This window comes from Sinohyriopsis cumingii, chromosome 8, assembly GCF_028554795.1.
Source record: "Sinohyriopsis cumingii isolate HCF-2022 chromosome 8, ASM2855479v2, whole genome shotgun sequence".
Taxonomy (NCBI): domain Eukaryota; kingdom Metazoa; phylum Mollusca; class Bivalvia; order Unionida; family Unionidae; genus Sinohyriopsis; species Sinohyriopsis cumingii.
Genome location: NC_142968.1, coordinates 23,036,253 through 23,049,280, shown reverse-complemented (window position 1 = coordinate 23,049,280; position 13,028 = coordinate 23,036,253). Strand labels below are relative to the sequence as shown.

The 13,028-nt window shown below is 37.7% G+C and overlaps 1 protein-coding gene across 2 annotated transcripts in view; it reads right to left on the bottom strand.

The window, feature by feature from the left end:
• Positions 1 to 13,028, bottom strand: part of LOC149793136 (dymeclin-like) — a 100,179-nt gene that overhangs the window by 27,226 nt on the left and 59,925 nt on the right. For both annotated transcript variants that reach the window (XR_016422718.1, XM_089967057.1), the window contains exons 11-13: positions 8,050 to 8,175; positions 7,136 to 7,249; positions 1,296 to 1,390 (exon numbers count right to left, since the gene is read on the bottom strand). Coding sequence is in view for 1 of the 2 variants with exons in the window: in XM_089967057.1 (XP_089823183.1) it covers positions 1,296 to 1,390; positions 7,136 to 7,249; positions 8,050 to 8,175 (335 nt within the window). In the remaining variant the exon portion in view is untranslated. The remainder of the gene's footprint in view (positions 1 to 1,295; positions 1,391 to 7,135; positions 7,250 to 8,049; positions 8,176 to 13,028) is intronic.

Genomic DNA, 13,028 nt, shown 5'->3' with positions numbered 1-13,028 from the left:
GAAAAGAAAAATTCTCAGTTTAGAAGAGAAAGTGAAATAAATTCACCTGACTGAATGGGGGGGGGTCGCAAAACTGATGTCGGAAAGACTCAGATGAACAATATCGTGAAAGATAATAAAACAATTCCGCAGAAGTGGGAAGGTGAAATAGACAGAGAAAGGAAGATTGTTTGAGCCAGGAGACATCTGTATCCTGATCTGAATACAAGAAAAAGCAACAATTTTGTCAGCTGAATTGGGATATGATGACTTTACCGCAAGTAACGGATGGTTGCACATATTTCAAGTACAACACAATATTAAGTGTTCTGTCCTTAGTGGAGAATCAGCTGATGTTAATAATGAAGTTGTCGAAGACTGGAACAAAAGACTAAACGATATATGCTGGGAATGTGACAGCATGGATATTTTTAGTTGTGATGAGACTGGTTTGTGTTTTAGACTGTTAGCAACAAAGTGACAGATGATGTGATTTGTAACATAAATATAAAGACAGTTTTAAAACTATATCAATGGTTATTCATAGCATTCTTTTGAAAATGATGACAGTTTGTTTTACATTTATTTCACAACATGCATATGATATTTTCATGAAAATATTAAATGTTTTAGAATTAAATGTATTTGTGACTTTCTTCATAAGTATTTACTATTCGCATTTGTCATCCCCCTCTAGAAAGGCCACTCTCATAAGGCCACTTCCCTGCTGCATTAAGAGTGGCCTTATAAGAGGGGGACTACTGTACACTCAAATTTATGGCAAGCATAAAAGGTTGTTTCTGTATTGGTAGGCATAGGTATTATATAACACTATATAAGTACCATAAAACACTAACAAATACTATGTAACACTACACAAGTACTACATAACACTAAAGCCATCTCTGTGAAGTTTGTATGGTAATACTTCTCAATATTTGATGTTTCTCTGTCACAAGCCTGCAAAAGTAGACAACTCAATGGTTTCCATTTATCCAAAATGCCTTAAAATAGGAAATATCCTTGACTCTCTAAATTTGTGATGAGCATCATTTTGCCTGCAGACTGGCCTATCATCCTTATACAGCGTATCTCAGTTCAAATAACTTTAGCACAAAATCTTGACACTGAATCTTCATTACAATGACACCATTACCATCTAAAAGTGAGATCTATATCTTGCTGTCTCCTAATACAGAAGACAATTAAAGTCAAAACTTTTTTTGATTAATCCAACATATTAAACTTTGATATAATTTGTCCATTCATGATCCAGAGTCCCAAGTAAGAAACAAGGGCTCATCTGAAGAGCTTACCTAACTATCCTCTGGGCTACATAAGGGTGGAGATTATTGAACTGGGCTGACATGTTTGCAAGTGCTGCCAGACAATTTGTGTGGAGATATTTGTCCTGAAATCAAATTACAATGTAATCAGTGAATTGCTATAATAAAACTTACAGAAATTTATTTTTATAATGCATTTTTTATCTAAGTAATCAACTCAGTTTGAAACACAAGATCCCCTTTTTGCTGAGCCAGCTTTTCATTTATATATAACACTACAAAAAATTTAACACTGAGATTAATCTAGAGTGTGAATGGATACATGGACATAGGACATGACAGACATGTACATGGATGACAAAGTGATCACCAAGTTCAGCTTCTGGCAAGGTGGGATCAACAACTACATCACGTACCTTGAATTAGTAACATCCATATCACTCCAAATACATTCCTGTAACTACAAGAATATGCACAAGTTCAAGAAATATGACAAACATTTTCCTTGTCTGAACTGTTTAAACTACAATAGCCAATAACCTTACCTTCTTCTGATCCTGTTAAATTTATGAAAGAAAATTAGACATTTTGGAAAATCATCATTTTGCTAACTGATAAATATTACTTGGGAATTTTGATTATCTGCTGAAACAATGCAAAGGTCAAGTTTAAACATGAGGGTAACCCCACTACCTCTCAAATTAAGCCCTCACAAAAGTCTAAGATGTTTCTGTTTAATATACACACACATATATATATATACACACACACACACACACACACACACATATATATATATATATATACACACACCTCTCCCTCGATAACTTGCGCACAACGGGGTCCACAAACATAGACCGCACTATAAGCGAGGTGCGAGTTACTGAGGGACCTCCAAAAATTGAAAAAAATCACTCTGATATCGAGAAAACCATGGCGGGGGGCGGCGTTAGGGAACTGGGCTGTTTAATGACCGAATCCTCATTTTACAATCATGTCGATAATAATTTTTAATAATGCGCTTTTTCTAATGATGTTGTTCATTATTCTATTTAAATAACATTTTTTTTCTTCTCAAAATATCCAACATATGAAAGATCGTTTCAACTGGTTTGAACAACCATCATGTTTACACGAAAAGTCTGTGTATTACATCACTGCTTTTTGTTTTCTTGATGAGTCTGGTTCACATAGTGGTATTTAATAGTATCTTGCCAAATCGGTAGTCCACAATTTGGGAACTAGACTAACTGTTGATACACCACTAAACAAGATTCCTTTTTTTTTCAAAAACATGCCACATTTATTTCATGACACGTCCACAATGAAACTCAATTTTTTATTCTTCAATTAGTACAATTTAATGTCATGATTTCATTGGAAGTAATAATAAAATTTCTTATCATCCCTGAGGATATCTCTAAATGCCAGTTCAAGAATTCTCTGAAACTCGCACGCCCACAATGGTCCGTATCTGTGATATTAAGTTCTTTATTTTACGAAGTATTCTTTTCGCTTTGCTGCCATGTTATCTTTGATCAGCTATGAAAGAGTCGGTTAATTTAAGGTAGTTTCTGTTACATACACAATAACGTTTACTACAGTGTTCGATTGATCAAATGAAGTGAGTTTGCCCGACATACAACCGAGGCTGCTAGATCTTAAGTTAGTCCGACTTTTGTGCCTTTTAACTTTTCTTTTATTCCACCTTCTTTTTTTTATATATTCAAAAGACATAATTAACGTGATAATATAAAGGAGGCCGGCTTTTAATTCAGTGCAACAATACAACAAATACTTCCACAATTCAGTTATCAAAACATGGTTGGCATTTAATTAGGTTCTCAGAGAAACGCTCGCGGACATAGCTGTTATGGTAGACTGACGCATTTTATGTTTAATTACAAGAGGACACATTGCACTTATGACAACTACTCTTAAAAGGCACTAAAAGATGGAACTAGAACACAAATTTCAATTGATAAAAAATTTACTTAAGTTGTATTTATTTATTAAAGTACTGCCTCCACTCAGCGTAAGTGACATTTTCATTGATCAAAATTTCCTTACATATCGTTAATTGCGGTGTACTAGGAATGTCATTCGGAAAGAAAATGTAAAAAATTGTATGAGTTATTTGTAAGTTTGATATTTCATAGTGTTGATTAAAATTTCCAGGTCCTATCTACCGTTTTCAAAGATAAAACGAGCGATACATCAAAGTTTCCGTTACCAAGTTTGATTGCGATTTTCTTCAAGTTCAACAAATAGGGATACATTTTTGGGGTATTTTCGGGTTTAAATCATGGGATCCACGCCTGACACCGCAATATAAGCGGGTTCGCGAGTTTTCAGGGCGCGAGTTATCAAAGGACTGGTGTGTGTGTGTCTATATATATATATATATATATATATATATATATATATATATATATATATATATACATACATACACATTCACACACACACACACATATACACACAAAGGGCAATAACTCTTGTTCATTACCCCCACTTGCCTCTACTAAAATATTTGCTTCTTCCTTCAAATGCATTCACATTAACATTAGGAAAATAGGTAATTGGAGGAGGGAATGTTGAGCATCCTACCTATTCTTCAGAAGAAGGTTGGATTCCACATACGAAGGATAACCCTCTATTGTAACTTGTGAGCAGCAAAACCGGATGTCATAATTTAAGGGCAAATCCAGCCGAGGCTGTAAAGGGTGCTCATCATAAGGTTGTGCTGATGTCAAATGAGTCAGGTAGTCACCTCTGTGATTAATCATTCCAGATCCTGAGTGTGTCCCGTGGAGCTAAGTTTTACAGATAAAACTTGAGAAAGTTGACAATGAATGTGAGCTGATAGCCTCAGTTATATCTCTGAGATATTACAGTCAAAGAAAAGGCTCATAGAGATTGCAGAGATTTTCATAAGATAACTCTGTTCTTGTGAGATGTCAGATTATGATATGCACATTAAACACTTCAAACCACTATGTAAGGGCTTGAGGACTTACATCTTCTTTCCAAATTATAACTGAAATAGACACCTTTGAGTTCCACAAATTGATTCAGTTCACTTCAGATAAAGTCTGAAAGCATGCACCAGATCCTGTTTGAATGCCTCTTAAGAGGTGTAAACAAAGGAGAGAGGTCATATAATGACTTTCTGATAAACCACTGACAGTAACCTATTCTTGGTAACAAAACTGGGTTGTGTCACAAGAACTGATTAGCCATCTGATCAAAAATGAAGATAGGCTGGGTCACCAGTGTGCGGATGTAATTCAATGGTTCTGCATGCCAAAGTTAATGCTATCAGGAAGCCAGTTTTGCATTAAAGAACTTCAGAGAGGTCCTGGCTAAGGGCTCAAATTTGTCTGAATTAAGCAGTCAGAACCCAGAAAAGATGCCACTTGGGAAAGTCTGAGTGATTTAGGCCTATGCAAGTCAAAGTTGGCCAACAAGCCTGAGAGGTCTTTGTTATGACCAAATTCAGCAATGGCATGATGGTGGAAAGTGTCCCATATCAAAGAGTGGTATCCCTTAATAGTAACTGGGGCCAACAATTTCTCCTCATCCAGCCCCCCAAAAAGTCAGCGACTTGTGGAATAGAGGCACTCAAAAGGATGATGTTATTGACTTTGCCACTTTCCTCATAACCTTCAGAGTTGAAGACTTTCTTGGTTATGCAATTCTTTCTATGCTGCAAGGCTCTCCAGACATGAGACAGGTGAGGAGAAGACAGTATGGACAAGGATGGAACACTTGGGTCTGTGGCTGTTTGAGAAGATTCAGCCTGTCCATGATCTTCCTGGGTAGATTGCTTGATCAATAAGATTGTTGATGTAGAACATGTCCCTACAGAAATGGCCCTTCAATTTCTGTATAATTCTTGTACATAAGACTGTTTGGTGGATAGGCAAAGGTTCAAAGACATTCTCAACCAATAGAAAGTACATCAACAGGCAAAGACTCAGGATCTGGTACTGGACAGATGAAAGTAGGCAGCTTATGATTCCAATTTGTCAAGAGCAAGCCAATATGATAAAAGACCAACGGATGGTGGGATCATTCACAATAGAGAATCTGATCACATCATGACAGAGTACCAATCCAAGACAAAGAGTCCACTAGGAATATGAATATGTGTGGAATGAATGACAATGTTGCACTGTGTGCACCAACAGCAGAATGTTTGGACCTGAATGCAGAGTTAGGGTGATTTGGTACTGCCCTGTTTGAGGAGGCAAGTCACTACCACCAATATGTATGGATCTAGAACTGGATGGCTGGATAGTACAGTTGGTAGTCGGTAAGGCATCAAACTGATGTGCATCTAGATGACACAGATCAGTCAGGTCATGTATAAACCCCATGCACCTGGATTAACAGGCCCGAAGGCCATTCTCGGATATTATGTGGGACAACTTACACTTACTGGGCTGCTGAGAACTGAGTGGATACTTCCCCCCAAGTTATCAAAAATTCTTGACTGAAAAAGCAGAAGATCAAAGGACAGGTTAAAATTGGCCTGCACCAGCCAACTCTGACATCATATGCTGCACTAAGCAACACACCTGAAATGCCAGAGATGGCATGGATGGTTGAGGAGAAGTCACAGTTTCTCCAGATGTAAATGAAGCTGAAGGTAAAGTGTATCATGTCTTCGAGATGGGCATCCCTCATCTGGCTGGCCAAAGACCAAGTGTTAGAGTGAATGCTCAAAACAACATTATTTTCTGTCTTTGACTTTTGACATCAACCCTTTTGTTTTCAATTTTCCATGGTACTGTAAACCATTTATTCTCCAACTGGAGCACATGCTGCAAGTAGCTGACGATGCACACCTTGTTCAGGTGAGACGCGAATCATTGAGAGTCCTTGCTGTCTTTGAATTTCTTGCATTTAACACAATTTATCATCACTGCTTATTATCAAACAACAAAGTAAAGAAAAGAAAGAATAAGCTGATATTTAGCTATGTTAACAATGCTAAAAACATTCATTATACATCGCGTAACAAAATAAACTGTGTGCACAAACAAGAACTACAACATGTTCTATTATAATTTTGAGATGTAGAACCATGCAGTTATAGGTCACAGAAACTAAGTTTATGTAGGCAAAAAAGATTCGCATAATTATAGTCAAAATTCCAAACACAATGTATAGAACCTGTTGAATAATCCTTAATATTTCCAAAAATAAGAAAATCCTCAATCAATGAATGAATGGAAGAAATTAGCACCAATTTTCAATGGATTTTGCGAGGCAATGTGAATGACACATTATCAGCTCACACCTGTCTGTGGCAAGGGGAGAATAAGCCAAAAGAACCACCTGTCTGTGACAAGGGGAGAATATTCTTGCACTTTGTCTACATGATACAGATTTTGTAAAATTCTGTATTTTGGGACGGCTGGATTCCAGAGGTAGTGGGGCTTATACTCCTAATGTTAATGTCATCAACTTATCTGAAGGGGAAACAAATATCATTTTAAAGCCATTAAGAAAAGTATGATATCTTTACCTTTAAGTTAATTTAACAGTATCATATACATGCTGGGAAACAACTGAATACCGCGGTGTCATTCCAGAAAAAGATACTTGGAGCCCATGGAAGGCATTTTTACCCATACATGTAACTTAGAATTTTATATCATTTTTATATTAACCCTTTGACTAATCAAAGTATCCTGGTATATATTTAGAAACAAAACTGCCTTCCATGGGTGCCAGGAATGTTTAAATAGAACAAACTTTATAATCTTGTGTGAAGAAAGAACAATGTCATTGATGAAGGACTATAAACCTGTGTACACTATGTTCTACTGTCTCAACAAACAAATGAAATTTTGTCTTACCCTCATCCTTGTCATATTGTATTGGATGGTTCTGATGACCACTACAATTAGCAGGCCTCCCAGAGAAATTTCTGAAACTGTTCTCTCCTTGAACCATGGTACATTCGTTACTGCCTGGAAAACATATATATTGGTATGCATTGCAAGAAGTATTGAAAAAGTCATAACATCTCAAATAAATGGCAAATCTTTAACTGATATTATATTAAGGTGAAACTGTTAATAGATTACACATTTTGAGCAGTAACTCATTTTAGTCACTTTAATCTTGCCTTTCACCATACTGTAATTATTGTCAATACTTACTTATAAACTGAGTCCAACTACAAACTGCAGAGAGTCAGTTTAACTCAACAGGCAAACTAGGTGGCCGCCTATTTTGACAAGATTTGGTGGGAGCCAAAAATGGAGTACACTGTTGAGTTATTCATTTATTATCATGAAATATGAAGACTGAATAATGAAATTAATAAATTATCAAGCTGTATTAATATTAATGAACAGTTTATAATAAGAGATGCCCCAGGGGCAGGGTACAAGGTGGAGGGTTTGCCTAGGGTACTAAATACCCTTGCATCAGCCCTAATGATCAGCATTTGAATAAAGTGCCAGCAGACCTGGGTCTATGCAGCTATTAGGAGTAATCAATAGAACAAACAACATAGACCCTGATCTGCTGGCACATTATCCGACAGTAAATAAGAGTCAATATTTTTTGCAGTTGTAACTGATCTGTAAAGTTGAGTACACATGATAACAAACTAACTTGCATTGATGAATAAACCAGATTAGAACTTGAATAATTAAATTGGTCATGTAATGGGAATGAAATGTTCTCCCTAATGATAAGGAAAATTTTCAAACAACAAATGTCTGAAAAGTCTCAGAATGGAAAAAATGACCTCATTACTCACAATATCATGTATAGCCTTGCTGAATAAATCATCTTCACTGAGGATCAGCAATATGATAAGAGCCATGTAGATGTGGTGTGAGTTACGCTCCTGAGCATGGTATAGTATCTTCAGCAGTGGCATCACCTGCACATTTGGGGAAGATCAATTTAATATGATGTATGAAATGTCAGCACAGACTAGCTTAAAGATCAATTTTATCACAGTCTGTCAATAATGACCTGAATCTCAAATTACTAAAAGCAGTAACTATAATGCAACTAAATAATTATTAGAAATGTACTTTAAACTATTAAAATCATACTCAAAACATATTTCTTAACTTTCAAGATTTCAAGCTTTAAAAGTGCAATGAAAGAAAGTAAGAAGAAAGTAAAAGCAAATTTGTAATTAAAGTATGTTTCTCTGAGAATATGTACCTACTCACATTACATTAGGAATAGTAGTCTCCTATCTCATGAATCCAAACCTACTAAGACAAAAAAAACAAAAAACTTTTTCTAGCTCATACAGACAAAGGGCAATAACTCTTGCCCAATATCTACCCCTGCCACCACCACCACCAGGTGTCACTAGCTTTTATCTGAGCAATATACTAATAAGGACGCTCAAATGGAAGTGTGGTTGTGAGTTTTTTTTAGTAATGTGATTGGGTATGTATTCTCAGAGAAACATAATTCATTTAAATATTTGCTTTCTCCTTCAAATATGTTCCCCAATCACATTACATTAGAAGAATAGGTTATAGGAGGGAACGCTGAGCATCCGACCTCTATCTCTGGTATCTTTATGATGGCTGCATTCCCCATGCAAGCATAGCAACAGTCTAGGGTAACTTGATCTATGACTCTTACATACAGTTAAGAAGATAAAAACTGAAATCTTCTTAATTACAAAATTTCACTGTCAAATCCAGCAAAGTTGATAGGCTGCATTGATTGTATTAACTGTGTCTGGTGGCCATCTGTGCTGCCACCACCAGACCTACCAGATTCAAGGTTTGCCTCTCCAAAGCTAAATCTCTAAGATAAAACTTGAGAAGGTTGACTCTGCATCCCAGTCAACAGCTTCCATTATATCTCGGGTCAAAATGTTACGTTCAAATGCAAGGCACGCAGAGATGGTTTGAATCTTATGAGCAGTATCTTCATAAGGCGACTCTGATCTTGTGGGACCTCAGAGTACGCCAAGTGTATAATCCATTTCAGCCACAAAGCAAGGGCCTGAGGGGTGATATCCTGTGGGACTTCAGAGTATGCCAAGTGTATAATCCATTTCAGCCACAAAGCAAGGGCTTGAGGGGTGATATCCTGTGGGACCTCACGAGAAGAAAGAGATATTTGTCATGTGCATTTCAAGTTGTGTTTGAGTGCACAAACAGGATTTTGCACGGCCACTACTCTTGACCTGTCCATGGAAGACAGCGAGCGAATGATGACCCTTTGATTATTGATAGACAGTAACCTATTTTTGGCTATAAAGCTTGGTTGTGTGAGGAGGACCACTGAACTGAAGACAGTTCGGGTCAACAGGAAATGCTTACCCTGCATGTGGAAGCTAAAGCTATCAGGAAATACATCATGCATCATAGTTACTTTAACAAAATGTGGACTAGAGGCTTGAATTTATTTGAATTAAGCTATGTTATAACCAATGACAGATTACAGTTTGGAAACAGAGTGAGGGATTTTGGTCAACTGAGAACAAAATTGGCTAAAAGATACAAAGTTCTTTATCATGTCCAATATCACGTCTACCAGAATATGCCCGATATCATGGAGCAGTAGCTTTTGATAGTCATTGGGGCAAACTGTTTCTCCTTGAAGAGCCTGAGAAAAAAGTTGGCCAGTTGAGGGATTGAGGCACTCAAAGGGATGATGTGATTGGTGTGGCACCAATCCCTGAAAACATGTTCACTTTCCCTAATAAGCCTTCAGAGTGGAAGGCCTTCATCCTCTTGAGATTCTTTCCACAATCAAAGGTTTAAATCGTGTCTCACAAAGCTGCCATGATAAGAGCCAGACAGAAAATGACAGGGATGGAACACCTGTGACTGTGCTTGCTTGAGAAGATTCTGGTCGAAGGGAATCTTTCTGGGTAGATCTATCATTAGATCAAGTAGATCAGAGGCCCAGGACTTGCCCCATGTGAAAGGGGCTATGAGAATCATCTTGCATTCCTGACCCCATAACTTCTGGATTATTTTCAGTATCAGGACTGTGGGAGGGTAGGAAAATGCCCACAACCCCTCACAACTGTCTGACAGTGCATCCTTGGCCCAAGCTTCAGGGTCTGGGACAAGAGAGACGATGTTGTTGTTGTTGTTGTGGGGTTTAACGCCATTTTTCAGCACACGATAGGCTATGCATGGCGGCCAGTATTAACGGTGGAGGAAGAACCCAGGAAAACCCCAGGAAGAACCAGCAAGCCATGAGAAGCTACTGGCAAGCTTTCTCACATACCCACATTAGCTGAATCCTAGACTCGAACCCAAACAGAAAGAGGTGAGATGGCAGTGATCTGTAATGGAGAGCACTTTAGACCACTTGGCCACTCGGGATACCCAAATTAGACGAAGGTGGGTAACTCCTGAATCCACCTTGTCACAAAAAGGTTGATCATCAGACACTTCCAAAGTGTGCAGATCTGAATGAAGAATGAATGATGGAGAGACCATTACTGACCTGACCTTTCCTGGATAAAGTGTCTGTCAAGACATTGAGCTCACTGGGAATGTGCCTGATTTGAATGTTGACAGACCTGACAACCCCTATGAGAGTCCTTGAGGGAGATTTTGAACATTTTTCAGGGAGATTTCATTAAGAGAGAAACATGTTGAACACGTTTACAAAAAGTGAATGGTTTTCAAATAAACATAAACTAATTCAATTCTAAAATGGTTTATTTTTAGATAATAAATAACAATATATAAATAACAGCTTGAACAAAACTTAACAGTGAAGAACATCAATTAACACTACTCCTGGAGAGACATGGTTGTTGCTTTGCATCTTTTAAGCATAACTTTGTCAAACTGTCTCTCTGAGCAAACAATACCTTCTTGTTTAATAAGAAGATTTTCCAGTGTCTCAGTTTTCATACTGCTCCTGAAGTCAGTCCCATTCTTCCTCACAAAACTAAATATTCTTTCACAGGATGCATTGCTGTGAGGGATGGCAATGATGTGGCTCATCACTTTGGCAAGAAGTCCAAATTTTGCATGACCCATGCTATCTCTGATCTAACCAATCTTCATCCAAGTTTGGTCCACGGCAGCTGCTGAATTACCCTCCAGCATTCCAGGAGGTAGTTCTTCAACCTTGTATAGAGAAAACTGCATCTGCAGCTGATCCAGTAGAGTTCCTGCTGGCATGATTGCTGGAAACCACTTCACAAAGAAATCCAGCATTGCAAAACAGATGAAGGGCCTGTGACATCTGCTACAACCGCACTTTTAAGCTGAGGTTCTGAAATATTTCCATGCTTAAGTAGATAGTTACATGCTGTTGTAAAGAAGGCTCTTATAGAGGTAAAGAACGAGTCAGCCTTTTCTTTAGGAAGTTTACATTCCTGTATGAAGCTCTGAGCTGCTTGATCAATCATTATTTCTTCATCATTCCTGATGTTGTATCCAATCTGGAAGTCAACAGATTCTGTGTCCTTGTAGATCACGGCAGAAGGTTTCACAAACATGGCCATAATTTGCTTGATAAGTTCTTTTATCTGAGCAGCCTGTTTGTGGATCATTGGTTCTTCTGACTGCAGCTCAAGATTCGCCCTATCAAAAAAGGGAATGATAATGTCCAAGAAGAGGAGGTGCAACTTAAAAGTCCTGTACCTTAAATTTTCCAGAACTCTCTGCTTCCTAGAGTGGCTGGCTTCCACACTTTGTCTTGTTTTGACATCTTTACTGACAGACTTCTCCTCTTTGCACTCTGCCTTAAAGAAGGCTGTAAGTGGATCTCACTGACTGAGCACCCATTCTGTCATTTTCCAAGAGACAGCCACCAAGTACTGCCATGCTTGCACACCTTAGAGATATGAACAAGTGCTTCTTCTTGGCAATGTATGAATGCATGCATCCTATTGGTGCTCTTTTCCATGTAGTAATAAATGTCATGAAAGAACGTTTCTACATTAACAGTAAGCTCCATGCAAGCACATTCACAAGCCATGCTGAGTCGATAACAAATGCAACCAGTTGCATATAACTCTGGCTGCTTTTGCAGCACAAATCATTAGGCACCATTCTTCATTCCTATCATAACACTGGCATTGTATGTGGTGAATGCAATGCAATTCCTCCAAGTGATGCCTTTTTCCTCAAATTTGTTGTCATTTATTTTTGCGATGTTTTCACTGTTCCCTTTTCTGTGCACTCCAATAATGTTAGAAGTTTCGTTCTTGTATTTCCAATTTCACTATAGTGAACAACAAATGGGTATAACTTGTCTCACCTGTCAATGCTACCATCTGTAGCAATGCTAAATGGCCCACTTTTCATTGTCTGAACTAAAGTTTCTGTGGAAGATGCTGCCAGTTCCTTAACAATATTGTTTTTGCTTGTCCACAGTGATATTTTTTAATGATATAGTATGCTGAATGGGATGGATGAAGGAACATAGCCTCGAAAAGGGCACCTGCAAGATCGGCTGCAGATAGAGGGATATTATGTTTAACGAGAAACCCAGTAAAAAGTGCTTCAGCTTTGGTCACAGCTTCTTCAAGGGATGAATCCACAAGTTTGAAAACATGTGACACATCCTGGGTGTTTCTCTTTGTGCAGATGTTAAGTGCCTGTGAAATAAAGTAAATGAAATAGAAAATACTGACTCGGAAACAAAAGATAACTAAATATAAATTGCATTCATTCACAAAAATGAATCACACTTAATGTTTCTTACTTTTTATTAAAACTTGAGGCACAATTAAGTATTTGTTTCTCTTCCTGACCTTACTATGTATCTTAGGCAAGTAGA